This window comes from Protopterus annectens, chromosome 14.part0, assembly GCF_019279795.1.
Source record: "Protopterus annectens isolate FY-2018-M chromosome 14.part0, PAN1.0, whole genome shotgun sequence".
Taxonomy (NCBI): domain Eukaryota; kingdom Metazoa; phylum Chordata; order Ceratodontiformes; family Protopteridae; genus Protopterus; species Protopterus annectens.
The window spans coordinates 130,595,216-130,617,344 of NC_056748.1; the positions used below are offsets into that span (position 1 = coordinate 130,595,216).

At 36.8% G+C, this 22,129-nt stretch overlaps 1 protein-coding gene across 5 annotated transcripts in view; it reads left to right on the forward strand.

Moving 5' to 3' along the window:
* Positions 1 to 22,129, forward strand: part of ACSL5 (acyl-CoA synthetase long chain family member 5) — a 630,479-nt gene that overhangs the window by 401,848 nt on the left and 206,502 nt on the right. For all 5 annotated transcript variants that reach the window (XM_044055842.1, XM_044055844.1, XM_044055845.1 and 2 more), the window contains exon 11: positions 12,128 to 12,205. In XM_044055842.1, the coding sequence (XP_043911777.1) occupies positions 12,128 to 12,205 (78 nt within the window). The remainder of the gene's footprint in view (positions 1 to 12,127; positions 12,206 to 22,129) is intronic.

Genomic DNA, 22,129 nt, shown 5'->3' on the forward strand with positions numbered 1-22,129 from the left:
ACCCTTGGTGTCCCTCAGGGCTCTAGTCTAGGTCCTCACCCTTGGTGTCCCTCAGGGCTCTATTCTAGGTCCTCACCCTTGGAGTCCCTCAGGGCTCTATTTTAGGTCCTCACCCTTGGTGTCCCTCAGGGCTCTATTCTAGGTCCTCACCCTTAGTGGCCCTCAGGGCTCTATTCTAGGTCCTCACCCTTGGTGTCCCTCAGGGCTCTATTCTAGGTCCTCACCCTTGGAGTCCCTCAGGGCTCTATTCTAGGTCCTCACCCTTGGTGTCCCTCAGGGCTCTAGTCTAGGTCCTCTACTCCTTTCTATCTTCATCAACAGTCTTCATGCTGCCATCGCTCATGCAACCTGCATTCAATATGCAGACAATTCTACCCTGAACTATACGGCCTCCTCCCCTTTAGACCTGCAAACCTTAACACAAAACACATTTAACACAGTTGAAAATTGGCTCTCTAATCACTGCCTGTTGTTAAATCCCAACAAAACTAAACTGCTCCTCTTTACCCCACCAGTAGATCCACCCCATTGTCCTTCTCCATAACATCCAACAACGGTACCGATATCTCTCCAGATGACCATACTAAACTTTTAGGAGTAATAGTGGACAATAATCTTATATTTGATCTGCATATCAATAAAACTAAAAAAACATTAATAAGAAGCTTGGCTCATTATATAGAAGCAAACTTTTCTAACTCCATTAGCTGGGACTGCAATCGCCTGCTCATGCCTACTCTCTACCCGTCTATATGCCTCCCACATACTCCCCACTTTGAGTAAAACTGCACTTAGTGAGCTCTCTCGCTGTTACAGCCATATTGCCAGATTTGCCATAGGCTCAGCATACAGGACACATCACTGTCACAACCTCAGTCTTCTCGGGTGGCTAGAACTGCCTAGCCTAATTCTGTTCAATCAGCGTATAGTAGCACACAAAATTCTGTACCACCCCGAAAATTCTCCGGAACTCAAAAATATCACAAAGCCATACAGTAATTCAAGGCAACTATGATCATCCAATAAACTGCTGATGCAAACTCACAAACCATTAACTCAGCCGGTGACTCCCTGTTTGCCAACGTAGTTGGTAAAATGTGGAATTCACTTCCATCTAATCTTACCCTCAAACCTTCTTTAAGTCTCTTCAGAAAGGCCTCACACAGTATTTTAAAGAGCACTGGCTTTGTCCCTGTACTACTACTTCTTTTTTTGGCTTTTCCCAGTTAGGGGTCGCCACAGCAGATTATCTGTCCACTCATGATTGGCAGTGGAGTTTTACGGTGTCGAGTTGCCAGCCCGGCACCCAACCTTCCACAGAAGGCACACACATGCACACACTCACACCTAGGGCCAATTTAGAGTGTCCAATCCACCTACAGCATGTCTTTGGGATGTGGTAGGAAACCTGAGTACCCGGATGAAACCCACGCAACCACAGGGAGGACATGCAGACTCCGCACAGAAGGCACCCCAGCCAAGGATCGAACCAGAGAAGCTCTTGCTGTGAGGTGGCAATGCACCACCGTGGCCACCCGCTTTGTCCCTGTACTAACCCTGATTAATCACTACTTATTCAAAGCCTTATTTAAATTAATATTGTACGCATCTATTGCTCATAATAGCTTGCTGCAACCTGTTGTTGTTGTATACTATTACACACTGTGTATATTGTGAGTACCAACTAGAGGGCTTTGTAAATATGTTTGACTCATATCTGTTATGTTCTATCTGTGTTATCTGGAACTTTTCTCCCCGGGCCTCTGCTGAAAATGGGCATATATCCAGTCAGACTATCCCAGTCAACAAATGTAAAATAAATAAATAAATGGTACAGATATTACCTCACACCCAGGGACTGCAAGGCCTTCGCCCTTTAGGCTTGTACTTCATAACCCTAGAGTGTGATATCTGTACTATGCACACCATTCATGCCTTACTGCAGTCTTTATTCAGATGTTTTTTTCAGTGAAGAAACAATTAAGGCTAGAAAACTGTGTGGTGTCAGTGGAGTTCTGATGCATTTATAATAATATATTTCTAAGCTGCATGTGGTTTAACTACTCATGATAAATATGGTAGCCTTATAAGTCCAGCTAGCTATGAAGGGGGGGAAGATAACAAATAATGCTTGTTGCCCATTCATTGGAATATGAGAATGATTTTTTAAAAAATCTAGGTTAAAACAAAATTAATGCAATTGTTAAGAAAGAAAACAATCAACAGGATGATATAGCCAATGCTTTTAAATGAGCTGTAAAATGTTAGTTATTGCTACTTTGAAACTAATTTACTATTAAGATCACAAATATTTTATTCCATTAGAAGGTTTTGTCCATTTGTTTTTTTTTTACTAGCACTTATATCAATGTTTAACATATTCAATATAAAATACAAAACAAACAGATTTAAAGAGTCCTTTCAATTGCTAATGTTTACAATCTGGACATAATACTATTTCATTTAAAAAAAGAAAAAAAAAACACTCAGTAAGCTGTAACAGAAAATGCCCACATTTCAAAACTGTTGTGTGGACACCATAACAACAATGGAAGCATGTATTTTTGTACATTCAATTTGTTTTATGAATAGGGATACATACCGGATGTATAATGTGTCTAACAAAAATAAACAATATTCATTGAGACATTCCCAGGTGAATAATTTGCAGTGTCCCACCAAAATTTTAGAGTACTTCTTGTGAAGCAGGGTTATCTCGTTCCATCTTGCTTGAGTTTTTGCTTTGAACTAAATCATCTGGAAACACCAAGTAAGCGTCATATATTAATTTGTTGTTCATCGTCTAACTCAGTTCTCCAAATTGGATAATAATGTCAAATAAGTGAAAAAGTAACAGCATTGTTCATCTGAACCCATTTCACTAAAACATGTTTGTAAACTATAATATCACCGTTGTAAGCATTCAACGGATCATTGTCAAAAATATTCACCTGGGGTAGGTGTTGGCTAATTAACATTTGTTTGTAAAATAATTAGGTAAGCCCTTGATGCACAAAATATTATTTTTCTTAGGGGGACATTATCTAATTAAGTTCCCCAATTTACACATAGACACTGAAAGAATCAAACCCAGTACTACAAGGTGATCATTGACAGCGCTTACAGCTTTAACCCTCTATTATGAACTACAACATCCAGATTTGTTATCCCAGATGTGTGCCCCAAACAAGTCAACTTCTGACAGTGATAAACACATCCATGGGACTGGAGCAATGAAAATTATATTTGGTATTTTGGGTTGCTGCTATACACATTATGTTAGCCTCATTCAGCTGCAAAGCAAATATTTCTTAACGTTAGTGGCACATAACTGCATGTATATAATGACTGAAGAGCATGGAGCTTCATCATGTTTGAAGCAGAAATGGGTACATGCAAGCCCCTGCTCTGCTCATCTATCATCTAAACTTCCATGCAATTTGGGGGTGGGGGGTAGTACCACTACCACTCCAAACAAATTTTGAAACAGCAATATTCCTGAGCCACTATTTCTCATGGTACTGGCATTTTGCAAAAACAATACACATATGAAGTTCATTTGCTATAAGAAAAAAACAGTGACGCATTTCATCAAGATCAAAAAACATTGAAACTCACTTAAAATATCACATACACTAAATACATCTCCAAAAGTTTTTTTTTGCAGGGGGGCAGGATGCACCTCCCATGTGGGGAGAAGGGGTTAGCCCCCCACCCCTAATTTAAATTTACTAGCTTCACAGTCATGCAGCTGTGGAGAAAGGAGAATATCCCTTACATTGACTGATTGCTGATGGACATCCACAAACCTGCAGGTACAACTTAACAGTGGGCAGTAGTGGAGCAGTAATACTAATTAACACTTATTTGCATTGTAATTCCTATGATCAAAACCAAACTAACATCATTTTAAACAGGTTGGTTTGATTACTTTTTTCCATATTAAGATCTGATAATTTGGGTAACTGATGCCTCAGAAGTGTCAATGACTTCACTAGTAGAACTTGAGGCACACTCATATTTACTTGCTGTGGGATAAAATTGCCTAGATAGTCTGCAGTTTACTTACATTTAACTTTTCAATGGCATTTCAACTAATAGATTAATTATTGAATTGGCTACATTTTATAACTAATTAATAATTATTCAGTGTACTCGGGGAGGGGGGGGGGTCACACATATCAGACTGACAACCAGCCTTTCTTCACAAATTGTATGAAAATATCATTCTAACTTATGATAAATACATAACTCTGGGATAACACAGATTTATTTCAAACCCATGTTAGGAATGACATTGAGACAATAAATTTAAAATCATGTCTTTTTTTTAATTTAAAGTCATATCTTACTCCTTAATTAATCACTCACACAACAATTAAAACCACCTGTACATCACAACCCCAATCCTTACATACATCCTTTGGCTGCAGTGGCCAAGACTTCTAATTCTTACCATGAAGAAAATTATTAGGTTCATAGGTTAGTACTAGGCTAATTGCCCTTGCAAGCTATTTTAAGCCTAGCCAGATATCCCATGTGAGATTCAAACCCTGTACCTTGTGTTTGCAAGGCAAACACCTTAACCATTAGGCCATCCTCCCAACCCCATAGAATTGTGTACTATAGTGAGCAGAGCCAAATATAGTTGTAGCTGAAACAGAAACACAAACCCAACAATAACAACTTACCAGACCACTTTTCATAACTTTATGAAAATCTGGAATACTATGTTATCATTCCAAACCAGTTACCAACTACACACATGTCATTTAGAAGGGGACATATTTCATAGATCCTCCCCAATATCTGTTGTGCAAGCTCATTGGACACTCACTTTTTGCATGCCAAAGGGGTCTCTGGTCAAAGGAATTATTAATAGCATATGTTAATGTACATCCTGTAAAATGTCAACTGAAGACTTAAGCCATGTGCTTTTCCCATCAGTCCTGCTTGTGTCTTTTCCAGCTTTTAAATGGCAACGGTAAAAGTGGTCAGGGAGGACAGTAGTGCTCACCAGAGGTTATTGTGCTAAACCTATGTGGAACTGGACACCACTGGAGTTAGAATAAGGTCTCAAAGTACCCAGTTTATTTAACATGTGCGGTTTAAGTCTAAAGGCAAAGTCAGTCAGTTATGAATGTTGCTTTGCTGGCATTAGGCAAATATTTGAGGAGATGTAAGTTTAATATGTTTGTTCTGTGACTCTGAAATTTATGCACCTAGTTTGCACGGAATGTAGTTGTGTGTGTAGTATAACTGAACAGTGGAAACAGCAAATGTGTAGAAATATTCCTACACATAACTATTTTAAGGTAAAATTCCACCATTTAAAGCTCCTGATGTAGGGCATTAAAGAAGGGTTCATTTAAATCCGCTGGGAAATACAATGGTAAGCACTAGATAAAGGTGACAGGAACTCAAAAAATCAGAGAAGCAGTACCACTGCATTTAGTAAAATATGAGGAAGGAAATAAAATAATAAGAACCACACATCTCCAACTCTTTTCTCAAAAATTCCAGACATTAAAAAAAATTCTAGAGGTAGGGTCAAATTCCCAAAATCAAGGACAATTTTTATGTATTACTCTATATCACTTAAAAAAGTTAATAAAAAGTTTTGAATTAGCATGCATTTCTGAACAAGTACGAAATTCTAATGTCTGGCATTGTTGACTGACTGTACTCTATAATTTACCAGAAAATCTAAACTTTTACAAAATATGAAGATTAATCAGGAACATTCTGCAAAGTCAGTCAACTGCCATGGAACATACAGCATCTGCAACTCAGAGGTACGATTAGAAAAATAATGAAGTGGGAGAAAAGGTCTGCCCAGCCGCCTAGAAATGAAAGAGATTAGTCAGTTATGAATGAAATGAATGTAACCTAGAAAACATGAGAAGTTGGGGAGGAATGACAGATGGTGCCCTAAGAATACAATAAAATAAAGTTCATCTGATAATTTAGGGCAGTCTAACAGAAGGTTTGGTTAGTGGAGGTGGTTGAGAGATGGAGACAAGACATTTTCCGGATGCATTAGAGAAAGCAGTATCAGTCAGTAGAAATAACTAGTGGAGTAGCAAAGGAGTGCAAGAAGGACATTTGAAAATACTGCATATTGTACAGAATTACTGCAGCAGTGCTCCACAGGTGTGTTTACAAGGGGTGAACATTGGGACATACATTGGGAAGGTAGCACCACTATAACTGTAGACAAATGGACAGCTAGTAGAAAGACGAAGGACAAAAGACTCAGCATCTCAGAAGGTGGAAGTCACAATGCCCAAATGAGTTACTTGCAGAGATATAAAAACCCTTATTTGCTGGCCCACTGCTAGAGCTTTACATTGATACCTTAATAATAACAAGCATGCTTCCACAGCATTGAAAGTTGGTAACAACTGTTCCCTTGCATAAAGCTGGGTCTAAAAAAACATTTAATTATCGACATTTTAATCTTATTTCCATTTTTGGAAAAGTCATAAAGATGTCAGACATGTTGGTGAGCTTTCTTATTGCCAGTTCTCTGATTGATATGAGATAACCCAGATTTGCATTGCAAAGGACTTGCCACTTTCTTTGGAGATATTCATCATGTCTTCCTGACCTGTGTCATTGAAAAGCTTATTTGTTCAATGATTAAAAAACAATCTTAATGTACCTGTACTCACTATATCAAGAGTTATAAACACTGTAGACGCTGACTTTTTTTCTTGAATCAGAACAATGTCATTGGTCTGTACAGACAAGATTCAGCTCTGTGACTTGTTATCACTGATTAAAAAACTCCAGACTTTCATCACCAGACATCACTTACCAGTTACTGATGAGGCCCAGCAAAGTATCAGTCTAAATAGATCATCTAGAGATCCCACGCAGGATCAGAAACGACAGAAGGTTACGAGATCAAGAGTCCAGATATAATTCCTTTTCAATTTCCACTGCTCCCTAGGTAGGTGTTAAAATTTCATCATTGTGGTTATCATTCTGTAGTGAGAGGTCATTGTCCATATCATCTGCAGATAGGTACAATGTTAACTGGAATAGAGCCACTCTTCACACCCTTTATTGAGGACAAGACCCAGAGTTTGGACACTGCCCTTCCTTGTTTACTGAAATGATATGTCTCACCATTTGATTAAGTGATGAGTAGACCTTTCAGTCTCCAGAATGTTTCTGGGTGGCAGCCATCATCCTCCCAAGTGATGGCGATAAAACAGTTGGCCACTTGCTGTTATCAGCTAAGATGGTGATCAGCTCCATCTTCTGTCCTGTCAGACCTCAGCTCTCCTCAAATTTGCATTGATCATGGAAAATAACTTCAATAAATGCTGGATGATGGTTATGATAAGTATACATGTTAAAGCAGGATGTAGGCCCTGAACCACCTCTCAGTCTCTTATCACACCCTTGGTGCATGTCACTTTATCACACATTTGCAGATATCATTTTCTATGTCAATCAGACATGTATCCTCTGCTAACCTGAAGGAAACCTTTGTCTTCACACTCTGAATTTTTATCATTGCCAAGTCAAAGGGAAGAAAAACTTTATCTTCTTGAGACTGTAACAATCAGGCCACCTCCCCTGCTAGTTCCCCTCCTGAGGGCTTTGTCTTCAGAAAGGCCTTCATAAAATTAACTTTAGAGTATTTTTTTATCTCTTCATTCATCCCTCAAAAGTGTTTCACCATTCAACTTGGCACAAAAGTAGAAGAACCTTAGGTTGTTGTCCATCTGTAGCCTGTCATTAAAATGCAATGTTTGCTTGAAAATATCAGAATTTAGGTTTTTCAGCACTTAAATCAGACCACATATACTGTTAATTCATTAAAACATCAAATCTGCAGAATGTCAAACATCTAGCAGCCTACACACATCCTTCCATTCCACAACCTTTTCTGAAAAAAAAAAATCAAACATCAAATGTAAGTCACACAAATGTAAATATCTTGTGAGCAGGAAATGCTATTCAAAAGATGCAAAATAATGTTGTAATAAAAAGTCTTATTTACAGTTGCAGTAGTCAGTGTTCACAGTCTATATACTTAATATATTATAAGGAACACAAACCCAGATTTATAAAATCTTTCACAAAAATCTTTTCATGTCTTAGAAAATGTATAATCACTTTTGTTCAGACAGACTTGTGCTTTCATGTGACAACAGGAAAATCCTTTGAGATACTTATAAAATGTGAAATAGTGCTTATTTACATAGTTAGCAATATAAAAAGCTGTGAATATTTCTCGTGATGTTCAATTTATAGTGCAAGTAGCAGTGACAGTTTTCTCCAGCGTCTAAAGTATCATTCAATACCATGCAATGGTTTGTAAGTCATTCGGTTTTGGAAATACTAATGTACCTAGGGAAATATTGCGTATCTTCATAATTACAAGCAATCAAAAATCTCCAGCACAGTGTATTATAGATGGACTGTGACCATACCTCTCAACCTCTTAGTGCAAGAAATCTGGACAAAGCCTGACAAAATGGAGAGACAAAGGTCCAAGAACAGGGACAGATTTTAAATATTGCTCTTACAAACTTAGCAAGTTGCTATAGTAAGAAGGTTTGTGTTAAACATTTTCTGAAGGATTTAAAGTCTGAAACTCAAATGTATGTCATTATTATTAGTGACTTAAATACTCAGACTATCCCAGTGATTTGCCAGAAAAAACACAGATTTTATGGAGAATAGACCAAAAATTTGAAGCAAAAATGTGGATATTCTGCAAAAATCTGGACAGCTGAGAAATATGACAGTGACTGTATTTTTTCTGTCTCCCACCTGGTATTTCACAAAATGGCCTTCTATAACATGTCAGTCTCCCAGTGATGAAAATATGAATGTAAGTATAAAATATGACTAACAAGTGATAAACCTTGATTAATGTGTCCAGTGCAGGGCATCCTAGATAAATGGCCTTAGTGTTTTGTTACTTACATTATGCCCTTTCTTGTTTTGCTTATGTCACTTAATAAGGAAGCCAGCTTCATGAACTGTTATATTGCCTTTATGAGCTATGAGTGAATAAGTTGCTGAATGCATTTTTCTTCCAACCAAGCCACAAAATACAACTTTTATCTCCCAGAATCCCAGCCTATTCCAACTTTTCCTCAATACAGAGATTAAAGCTACTTAATAGATATTTATAGCTTTGAAAAAAAGGTGTGTTCTACCACTCTTGCGTGAATAATTGTTACTTTTCTTTTGCTACCTATGGAAATGTTGTTCATTACTCTTAAGTTACAAAAAGTGGGATGCATTATGTAAAGACTGTAACATTGTTTCTTTCATACAGTTCTACATGGGTTTTTTACCTTTGACACTATAGAAACAATATATATTTTGTCTAATCATTGCTTTAATTGATGATTTTTATTGCTTATTGGATAAAATATTTTTTTTATAAAAAACTAATTCATTAGTGTTTAACAAGTAGCTCTACCGTATACCTCACTGATGAAGAATGTAAATCCTTGAAGTTTTCTTACTTTACACCTGAAGTTTGTCACCTTTATTTGGACTGATAGATGAACTACCTGTGCTCTTGCTATTAAATCTGCCCTATCCATTCTGGTACATTTTTCTTTATCTGTAATACTTGATTCCACATGGCCTTCTTAGAACTGACTACTGCCCCACCCCCAAACCACCGACTGTTTTTTTAACTTACGTTAAATACAAGTGACAGTTCCAATGCGTCACGTTCTTGGATATACACTGATATGACTGCCTCATTTCTTTTTTACCTGATGCTTCTCACCTGTTAAGAAATGACAAACTGATCGCTTTCTTTATACTTCCAGATCTGTTCTGGGCTTTCTTCCTCAACTCTACCTATTGATTTGATTTTTTTTTCTTTTAGCAGTTAACGTCTAACATTATTTTTACATTTTGCTTACTGTGTGTAAAAAGTCATACTTCTCCAGAATGTTCGGAGTCATATGCTAACAGACACTTGGTTTTGTTGTGTGAATATCATATATAAAACATGAGGGCCAGCAGTCGTTGCTTTCTGGCCTGTTAAGCATCATCATTTCATTTTAAGAAATGTATTTAAAATATCCTAGTGCATCATGGGCAAACAATTGTCACCTTCCACCCCTAAGGAAGAAGCAGTCTTGAACTTTCGTGTTGAGTAACATCATAAATTGGGTGATATTTAAGTGACCTCTAAAACCCTCCACAAATATAAACTGTTACCCATTTCATGTTTCAGCTCTCAGCAACGTGATACTTTTGTAACTGGCAAGCAGATTTTTGTTTTGTTTCTACAAACCTTGAAGTTAACACCATAATTTGAATATAACAGCCCCCCAATGTACATGTTGTCTCCCCAGCATGGCTAATAAATGTAATATTCCAGTCCTTGCCCAATAAGTAAGGGACTATCCCTTCTCATTTATGTCTCATCCTCAAAACTATCCAGTAAATAAATGCAACCAAACAAGCACTAAATTATGTATTTGCACAAGGCAGAAACCTGCAGAAATAAGTTATTTATAAAGAAAACTATTATACAGCTTAGTATAAGCCCACACTGCGATGGAAATGTAAGGTCAATAGTATAATAGCCAGGGCAGGCTACGTGTCAGCTGTCCTGCACACTGCAAGTAGTGTAACAGCAATTGCAACCATATCTTCCCACAGTCTTCTACTCACACATAACTTTCTGTTCCTAATTCAACTTTGCATTGCAGGAAACAACCTATGCACTTATCATTTTGGGTTTACAAATAACACTCTCTGCTGTACGTTTTTATCAGCTTCCTGAGTCACGCAAATCCTTAACAAAGGGGGTATTTCCATACCCCACCCCAGTTAATGAGCTCTACCATAGTGAAAGCTGGAGAAGCAAAGGTTGCAATGTTGCATCAAGAAATATGTCTAATTCAGAAATGTACAATTGATAGTACCCCTTTCACAAACCTCAGATTTGACTAAGCTATATTAAAAGTTTTAATGAATTTGACAAGTTTCAAGAAAATGAATGTAGATTTTTTTACATGAAATTTATCAGGACCGCTATACCAGTGAGCATTTACTGGTCATCACTAAAAGGGCTTTGATGCAGACATAGCCAGATATAGTAAATCCCAGTTTCTTTTCTTCTAATCCTGCAGTTTGAGGAGAAAACATAACTATTTTTACTTTACTTCCGAAACATACTTTTTGGCATATCATTTTCATTTTATGTAGCAGATTTCCAACTTTCCCAAAACAATTCATGTGTTTTTTTTCCTCTCATGTACAAATGCACAACCAGTCTTTTGCCAGCAAAACCAAAACTGCCAGCAATATTCATGTGAAAATGCTTGCTGTAACAGAGAGAATGTAGGAGCTAATGCTAATTAACAGGATATGATGGGGTACGTAATATAAAATGTGTGTGTTTGCTTGACACAGTTATATCACTGTCATTCTGTATGCTTTACTGTAAGAAATATGGTGTTGTAAGCGTCATACAGCTGGATCACTACATGTCTGCGTGCTTCTCTGTAAACAATGCACACTATATATAGCACTTTGGGCAAAAATCTGTTTTTTGCAGCCTGGTTTACCAAACTGCATATTGTCTAAAATATATGGCTTGTGTCATGATGGTTAAACAATAATGTACAATGCATGTACAAAAGTTTCCATCTTGAAATCTAAGATGACCTGAAATAGGCTTGAATTTGCTGTATTAGATTATACCAGATGGTATGATTATGACATAATTAGAAAGTATAAATGTGATTATGACATAATTAGAAAGTATAAATATGATTATGACATAATTAGAAAGTATAAATATGGAAAATGCTTGTGATGAACAACTGTTCTCCCTAGGAACAGGACAGACGTACAGCAACATTTCTGAGTTCTGTAATTTGAACTCCATCCGATATTCGGTATATGCTTATTATCAATGCGGTTATAAATACTTGGTTTCATTATAAGAATGGATATTGTTCATATGTGACAATGCTACTTGAGCAGTTGTAAAGTAAAGTCTGTCAGTAAGTGTACAATCAGTGTGTGAAAAAAGTAATTTTTGCAACCTTAATAAATTGTAATTTGCATATCATATTAAAGAGATGTTAATACCATGATTATCTTTGCTTTTTCCCTTTAGTGCTTAAATGCTCCTGTGGTTGAAGACATTTCAATATCTTTCTTACCGTTGGCTCACATGTTTGAGAGAGTGGTACAGGTAAAGACATATCTTGTATTTCATTTTCTTGAGTTTTAAAAAAGTATTGTAAAGAGGTCTATGTTTAATCATCAAATGGACTAACCATTGAATGGCACATCATTGAAAGCAAACTATCGAATGTCCATTCCTCGAACATGAACTTCATCGAACCTGTGAGATGGGGAAAGTAACTAGTTGGCCAACACTTCCCCATCTCACTTTTCCCCACTGTAATGTGATCTCAGAGTTGATATATATATATATAGTTGGGGGGGGGGTAAAGCCCCCCCCCCACCTGGGTAGGTTTGAAGTACTGCCATTTGTGAGACAGGGAAGTGCTGGCCAACTATTTATTTTCCCTTCTGTCACAGGTTCAATGAAGTGCACTTCGAGGAATGGATGTTCGATGGTTTTGATGATATGTCATTCAATAGTTAGTTTTTTTGACAATTAACCATAGACCCTTTGTAAAAACACTATTGGTTTTATCTGTTTTCTTGCATGTGTAGTTTTATTTCATTTTATTTTATTTTACTTTATTAGAAATAGAGCATTGTTTAATGGATTGTAAATTGGCTATCTTGAGTTGTGAAAGTTGCTGGTTCCCTCTCTAAATGTAAATTTGTAGCTAGTGAGGTGCTGCAGAGATCAGTTCTGGGCCTGCTCCTATTTGGCATTTATTTTACAGATATCCAAGCCAATGCTCCAGAAGTGTGCCTGTGGGGGCCATAAATGTGCAAAGTGGAAAAGAAATGTGCTTCCACCATTTTTATATAAATGTACACCTTATGTCTTGGTGAAAAAAGATGCCAGTAGGGTATAACTGAAAAAAATCCACACTGGTCCTACATTTGACAACATCCAACTTCCTGTTGCCCAGATGACCCCTTCAGAGAGCGGAGATCAAATAAGTATCATGGTCACTGCAGAGATCTCAGGTGTCTAAAGACAGCTGAGGATGGGATCCAAAAAATAATGTGTGGCTGTAATTTTCCTTTCTAGTTTCTAACCTAAACAGAGGGTTACTGAGTTTTATGTGATAACACATAAAGACAAATCTTTATAACATATGCAGTCTGACTGTAATGAGCGAACATGTTTAAGAATGGACAATGCACTTTTCATTACTTATTAATTCTGTTAACATTATGTTGTTTCCATAACAAATGACTGCACATCAGTTGGCAAATCTGTGTTTGCTTATTATCTATGAAATTATATAAATTTTAATTTATATAATTTGTAGTAGGTAATTGACTTGTTCACCCTGAGTTGTATTAGTGTTAGATGTATTTCAATTTGTATTGTCACTTTTTCCATTGGAAAAAGGTAGAACGTTTTAAATGTGAAATGTAAAATATGTTCTAAAGCCTTTATTCAGTAGGCTTATTGAAATGTATGGTATTACAGAAGGGAACTATGACGTAATGCAAACAAAAAGGTTTTCCAAGCCAGTTAACAAATAGCACATTTGACAAAACAGCCACAGGAAGACATATATAGACCAAAGGGGTTTTACTAAACAGATCTCATGTGTGCCCCTTCACAGTATATTTAGTCTGCACTGTACATTTAATACTCAAATCACACTCTTTCCTTTCTACCTTTTTAATGCCTATCAAGTACTGATTGCTTCTTTACCAGTCCTGTTCATTTTCCTTCATACGCAAGTTTTATTTTTCATATTTTGACTGCACATTTAACTTTTCTTATTGCCACACTCAGAGTTGCACTTTATTGTTTAATCCTAATGGCTGTAACAGTTCATAACATTTTACTTCCATTAGCAGATTTTTATTTTCCATTATAAGTTTGCTTTTCTGATTATTAATGGTATTGATCTCCCATTCGACAGAATTCCTACTACTCCTCTACTACACATTACTTAACTTTATTTACATTTGCTGACGAGAAATGTCCAAATGGACACTTTTTTAACCATTTTCCATAGAATCCTGCAGAAAGAAACAAAGTGAATAATTTTTTAGCAAACCTAATACATGAAGCATGGTGACTGCACAACAATAACCTTATTATTCACTTTGGTGTGATGTCAGGAAAGTGCATAACAAACTTGTAGTACACATAGTACTGTGGTTACACTCCAGAGCCAGGAAGAAGGCTACTTTATGCACCTTTCACCATTGTTATGCTCAAGGCTTGCACTAAAGCATTAAAAACTACCACAGAACAATACCAGAGGCATTTAACAGCTTTAAAAGCTGTAATACAGTTTACACCATCACACTTAAGAAAAATGTGGCAGAGTGAAGGTCTAAATGGTTTAAATCTGTTTGTTCATTTGGACACTTCACTTCTTTTCTCCACTGTGCTATAGTTTTCAAAAAATGTAAAACGGCTAAACTCCTTCCATTTTTCTCTGCAAGTAATAGTACACTGAAGCAGTTAAAATTCAACATTCCACAAGTGTTATTGAGTCAGTGACCTCAAGTGTTTGTTAATGTGTTTGAGAAATGGATTCAAGAAATTTGCATCAAGATCAAATTTCTTGCATTCATGTCTCATATGTATTAATACTGTTTATGAGTGACAGCCAGATCATAAGCCTTTGTTATGTACTTTTGTAGTTGTTATTGCAAATTTACTGTAGTGTTGAATGAACAGCAGTGCTATAGAACTGCATCTGAGAAGCCTGACTGCTTTGAACGCTATAACACCATGCACTGCGACACAAAGAAGAAAGTACGGTAGAGCAAATTGTCCAACAGCTTTCATAGCTGCTGACAGCTTTGAGATCCATTTTACTTCTGACTGCTGTCTGTGCGGTTTTGCTCTGGAGGTGAATTTTTTGGAATCCATTCCTCAAACACATAAACTGGTGATCATTGGCAACTAAACATTATCGTGTATATAACGTACATTGTCACGGTTACTTAATGAATATGCATGGTTTCAGTGTATTGTAACAGTAATTAAACAATAACCAGATTATAGAGAAGACTGGACATTGCTAATAAAGGTTGCACTATTTTTTCACACAAAATACAGTTACATTTAAGTTAAAGCAAGATAAATAAGTAATGTATATACTGACCATAAAACGGGGTAAACTAACATCAGAAACTTTTAATATCAGATAACAGGTAAACACATCACATCAGGAGTAAATTAATAATTCTCCTTATGTGCAAAAGCAAATAAAGCTTTTCATAAAACTCCACAATGACATATCGAATTTAGTGAGAAGATAGCTACTTGAGATTTTTTGAATTCATAAACAGAAGAAATTTGCCACAGTGTGAGTGGAAGTCTGCTTCAGAGATTGTTAGCATTGGCAGAGAGCAAGAATCACTTAATTTATTCTTGGATTTAAGTATGACTATGAAAAGTGGACAAGTCATCCTAAGGTCACAATGTGAATTCTACCATTCCAAGATACAAGCAACTGAAAGGCAGCTGGAAAAATGCAGTAGCTAACGGGAGAATTTTGGGTGAATTAGGAGCAGGTTTTGGTTGAAGTTATTGCAAAGCAAGGAGCAATAGTGGATTCTAGTGTGGTTGTTTGCTATAAACCTGACATCCTGTGGCAACCTTGTTATAGGTTGTGAACAACAGAGAGAGATAAAATGATAATAGGAAAGGTCATGGCTCTGAAAGTATTTACTAAGAGGTGAAGATTATGGGAGATGCCAGTCTACATTATAAACAGTGGTAATAAGAAATATATTTTTAAAACCACAAATTACTCATGTTTAAATTAAATTGTAAGTACTACTACTTTTAAATTATATTAGTGGATGATTTTGTGCTAACTAAGAATGCTAAAGTAAAGGAAACAAAATCTTTTGATTAATACTTGAATACTCTTGAATTCGTATATATACTATTAGTATTTAACATATCTCTGCTATGTATACCAACCGATCTATCTTTGTCCCATAATTCTTCTATATAAAATCGTACTTTTATACTAATCTTGTAAATGTAACACGTCAACTTGATTATACTTTTTTATAATCTTGTATTTTTTGTAACCTGTATTTTTTATAACTTGTTTTTTCAACTTGTGATTTACCATTTATGTTGGAGCTTTTCTCCTCGGGCCTCTACTGAAAAAGGATATGTATCCAGCTAGACTAGCCCGGTTAACAAATATAAAATAAAATAAAATAAATAAATAAAATAAATAATACTCATCTTTGACTCTATCAGTTCAGAAGGCTGTGGATTCTGTTCCTGTATACCAGGTGCTTTAACCCGTTTTCCAGTACTGACCCTGCAGTCCAGCATTAGGAGATACTGTATTCCTGAGTGTGCCATCCTTTGACAATATTAATCCAAGGTCCCAACTGTCTGAGTTAGTGTCAGCTCATGTGAATATAAAAGATCCCATGACACTTATCAAAAAAGCAGGAGGAGTTCCCCAATTTCTTGGCCAAATTTCCTCTAGTCAGAATGAATACAATTTCAGGTCTCCTTTAAAGAAAGCAGTTGTCCTAGAGGGATGAACATGCTAAACAAAATATTCATACATAAATGTGCTGGCATTACTTTGCATTTCTTTGTATGATTTTCCTGTGTTAGTACAATACTTTGATATTTATCAAACATGAGTAATTATCAGTCCAACCAAGTGGTCTGAAATTAACTACATCGGTCATGCAATAATCAGATTTTGAGTTTTGGAGACAATAGTATCACAGAATTTTTCTTCCTGGGATCCCTATAAGCAAAAATCTTGCCTTTGGTTTAGTTACTTTGTGTCTTTCGGCTTTTCCCCAGTTAGGGGTCGCCACAGCGGAACTCCGGTCTGCTAATGATTGGCAGTAGATTTTTATGTGCTGGCTTGCCAGGCCTAACGCACAACCTTCAACGAAGGAACACCCATTTATGCATATCGCCACACAGAAGACGCTCTAACTGAGAAACGAATGGGCAACTTCTAACTGTGAGGCAACAACACTACCGCAGCAGGAGGTATATTCCACAAGAATATGGCCAAGACTATAATAAAAGCCATTGTGTGTGGTAGAGATGAGGTTATTATTAATGATGCATTGGTATAGGTTTTTTCTAGAATTTATAAGGGTGAAAAGGCTGATAGGTCACTAACTTCTGAGAATGCTACAAGTCTTTCCTTTATGTAGGAGTACAACAGTGACCTGTTTACAGACTGCAGACTGAGCAGCTGATTAACCCTGACACCAGGTAAGTTATGGACATGGCTGCCGCTTTCAAGAATTCTGAGGATGAATTGTTGATGAAGGCCAGTCCACATTTAAGTTTCCAAAGGAGTCTATTGACCATATAGGGCATAACAATAAAATACAGGAAGAGGAGACCATTGTTTTATTTAGATGATTAAATAATGGTGTATGCTAATCATCACATCCAATTTGCTGAACTAAGTATTTGAAGTAAAGCCTAACATGGTTAGAAATGCTGGCATGGTTAAGGTCACCAATCCAATATTGCGAGGCATATGTCCAGGATTCAGAACAGTTTTTCTGTGGATCCAGAAAAGAGTTTCCTTTGCTAGATGTGAAAGAGAACTTTTTAAGTATCTACTGTAAAGCTGGATCACATTTTCTTTTCTTTTTGATTTTGCAGGTGTGTCTGAAACAGCTGTTAAACAGGTAATTGGGCTGGCTGATGGACTTTTTTCAGTTGTAAACCAGAGACCACAAAGGCAAGAGTAAATACAACATGTGATTATAGGCAGTGTAGCCGATCAAGCAGCTTATTTTGGGGACCTGGGAGAAAAATGCACAGATGTAAGATAATCTACAAATTCCAACAAAGTGCAAATAATTCAGATGTCTTTAGAGTGTAATGAATTAATTGAGGCCAAATAGATTTTTCCTAAAGTCTCCAAACAAATTGAGCCACCCACCTTTCCATTCTATATTGGCAGCGAAGGATTTAAAGACACAGCTGCAGCACTGTTTCTGGGTGCCAAGCTTGCCGTAATGTCTACAGTATCTTTGTATGTAACAGTATCCTAATATGCAAGAGACTAGAGGCACTTCCTTGAAGCCTGCTAGCACCAGTGTTAATGTTTATATTTTTATGACTGATGTGGCCTCATTCTACAGCAGCATATGCCTGATGTAGAGAGAGTGGATAGTGAAAGAAACTGGATTTTAGAAGTAAGTTATGTTCATCCATCTACACCCTGTTTTCCTATTTTGGACATGGGGTTGGGGTGTCACTTCAACAGTGACAGTCATCTAGAGCCAAGTTTTACATTGTTGGGTGGCTAACCCTACCGCAGTAGTTTTTCCATGCCTCAAACTCACACTCACACTTATGGCCAATTTAAATTGTCCAATCCACCTACTGAACATTTTTGGAATGTGGGAGTGAACCAGAGCACCTAGAGGAAACCTACGAGAACATAGGGAGGACATGCAGACTCTACACAGAAGGCACCCCAGCCAAGAATCAAACTGGGGAACTCCTTGCTGTGAGGCAACAAAGCCATCCACTGTGCCACTGTGTCACCCTGAGAAGTAAGTTATCTAATGAGTGGGAAAAAAAATTACATGCCTAAGAGTACACAGATCTTTTTACAAATTATAGCATTTTTGTATTGCAAACTCTTTTACAAATCATGAAATTCTTATATTGTAACCAGATTGTAGACAATTTTCTGATATCACTTCAGGAATACCAGGTCTTGAGAAATTTGACTTTAATACTGTAACAACATAATGACTTGTAATTTTAAGTAACTGCGCTGTTCCTGGAATCTTCTCATAATACTGTATACAGGGGAGATAATGTGCATCTTAGTACCAGAACAAACCAATCCCCACTTTAATCCAATGAAGATCAAAAAGTCATGTGGTATCACTTCCATCTTCTGATGGATTCCTGAATTTGGCATCAGTTGTCTGATCTGTTCAGTCACTCTGAGCCAGTGAAGGATATTGTAAGCCCTTTACTACCTAATGATCAGCATGACTTCACCTAGATGAGCTGAGATAATGACTTCATCACCTTTAAACATTAAGCAGTGCACATAAGCATCACCTTTAAACATTAAACAGTGCACATAAGCATCACCTTTAAACATTAAACAGTGCACATAAGCATCATCTTTAAACATTAAACAGTCCATATAAGCATCACCTTTAAACATTAAACAGTGCACATAAGCATCATCTTTAAACATTAAACAGTGCACATAAGCATCACCTTTAAACATTAAACAATGCACATAAGCAAGCTCAGCTCAATAAGGAAAATAAATACATGCATACAGATGTACTAAGGTAGTCTGTTCATCCTTTATTATCTTACGTAAGTGTAGCTCAACCTTCCCACTTTGAATTAACTTTCTACACCTGTCTGAGTGCTCATAGTTAGTACGAAAAAACAACGGTGAGGTATTTCTCTCACAAGCCCTTCTGACTTACACTTGTCAATGTACTCTGTCCAAAGAATTAGCTACATGCACTGCACTTCTTGATTTATGCTCTACTTTGCAGATAATATTGCTTTTGTGGTCCTTTGAAGACAAACTCAAACATCATGTGTTGATGAATGAAAAACTATATACGGAACCATTGAATCGACTCCAGCACTAATAACAGCATCAAAAATCCAAGATGAAAGGCAAAAATGGTTAAAAATCATAAAAAGTATGTACAAGTTATTAGGCTGTGGGAACCACCAATGTTACGAGATCAGCACTGTGGGATACTGGAGACCAACTCAGTCTGAGCAAAGGATCCACATATGTAGCTTACCAGTTAATGTACCACATGTGGACAAATCCTTGGGCTCAGTAAAGTCCATAGACATCTATGCAAGCACAATCAGTGTCATAAGCACAAGCAGCAAAAGATGGGACTCTATAATTGTGTGATCCAGTGTAAAATGAAAGAGAAAGGAAAGCTTAAGCATTACTTCTAGGGTAGACAATAGCTGTGACATCAAAGTGTATACCCCACTGACTATTTCTATCCTCCATAGATGTATAGCAAATAGCAGTATGTGTGAATATTAACTTCCAGTGGGACAGCTTGCATAAAAAGAGTCATAAGCTTAGAAACTTGCAGGTAAAAAAAGTGACAACAGCCACTTCAATAAAACATTCACAAGTCAGGTAGCTACATCTATGCCATATTATAAAGAAAACAACACTCAGTAATGAGACACAGCTGCCAAATGGCATCATCTTGAATGAAGGAAGATACAAGCAATACCGGGAAGTAAGTATATTTGCCCCTTTCATTTAAGCTGAAGGTTCACTAAGATGAAAACAGCAATAGCGAAATGTGAAGTATAAAATCATTAAAGTTTTTAGATGTACAGTAGAAACAGTGCTGCATGGAACCGCTCCCCAGATAACTGTATCAGTTCGCTCATCTTCACATCATAGAAAACACTGAAGTACTTAGAAAAACATACCTTTCAGAAAACTCGCTTCTCACAGAATTAAGTCTGTTCAGAGTCCTTATCACCAATTGTATGAGGTCAGATGCATGCAGACATATTATGGGAAGTGGGAAAACAATTTCCATTTACACATTTTGCTAACCAGATAGGTAGGCTGGTCCAGGAAGTCTTTTCACCTTTGATCTGGAAGATAAATAAATACAACTTCAAAGTATCCAAATTGCAGATATTGTTATGTGCGACAAAGCTCAAATATGACTATAAATTCTTTTTTTATGAGACCCATTGCTCATACTATTATTGGAACTGTCTCGGTATCCTTCTCCAACATTGCCCTCATTTCTGCCTAGAAATCCTGGTATTTTTTGTGTGTCTCTGATTGTAAGACACTGTAATGTAACAATTTCAATGATCAATGCTACTTTTGTCTTCTTTTCAAGGACTACTATATCTGGTTTTCTCACATCTATTTTTTGTCCTGTTGGTAATGAGTGATCCTCATTGACATGAGGTTGTTCTAGGGGTTTTCTGTACTTGCAACTATATTTATGCCTTTTTGCACATTTCTTGCCTTCTCATCTGATCCTTCTCCTTATATTCTTTCTTTTGTTAATTGGCACATTCAGTTGTTGCATGATTTTTGTCTACTTCTGATTTGGTATGCATTCCTGCTTGACACCAGTATGCTCCTGGTAAACTAAGCAGGGAAGCCATTTTAGATTTGTACTCCTCATGTTTTAAAATGTTCATTATATTTGGATCTAGAGAAATCAGCAGATATGTATGCAGTCCTACTACTGCAGATCTGTACATGTAATCGGCTTCAAGGAGGCCTATACCTCCCTCAGAACGAGGAATATATAACCATGGTATACACTGATTTTTGTATATTATTTGATAAGCTTGAAGTATTTTTTCATGTTTTCCTGTCTAGCTGGCCAGGTTTAGGAGGAGGATGGCCTCCCTATTGTAGAAGGAAGTAGTTGTCCAAAAAACACAAAAACTGATAAGCCAAAAAGAGCCATAAAGAAGATAGAGTGTACTGTTGAGGATAAGGAAGACCTTTTTTATTGTTACTATTATGCAAGAGCCCCAGAATATCCAGATAAAAAGTATTCAAAAATATTAAGAAAGTAATAAAGGAAAAAGTGTCCATTCCTGACAGTAGGAATGTTTCTGTGTCTGGAGGATTCTACACTGTCATTTTTCCACTCCTGGTACCAGTGCGCCTACCAGGATTGGCCACTATTTTATCCTTGGACTTGTGCACCCAGCTTTTTTTTTTTTTTAACCTACTTCTGTCCATAATATATGCTATGTAAAACACAGTCTATATATCAGTGTCACCTTGGTGAGATTTTGTAAAAACTGGGTCTAGCTCATGAAGACTTGAGGATGATTTCAGTTCCAGCAATACTACTGTCCTTTTCTTACTGATTTTATCATCTGTCCATTGTGAGACCATTGTAAGATTATCTCTGATGTTGAACATCTGAGATGATGCTCACTGAGCTTGTCAGCAGTACGAGTATATTGTAGCTACGAGAATTTAGTTGTGATGAGTTTGACTGACCA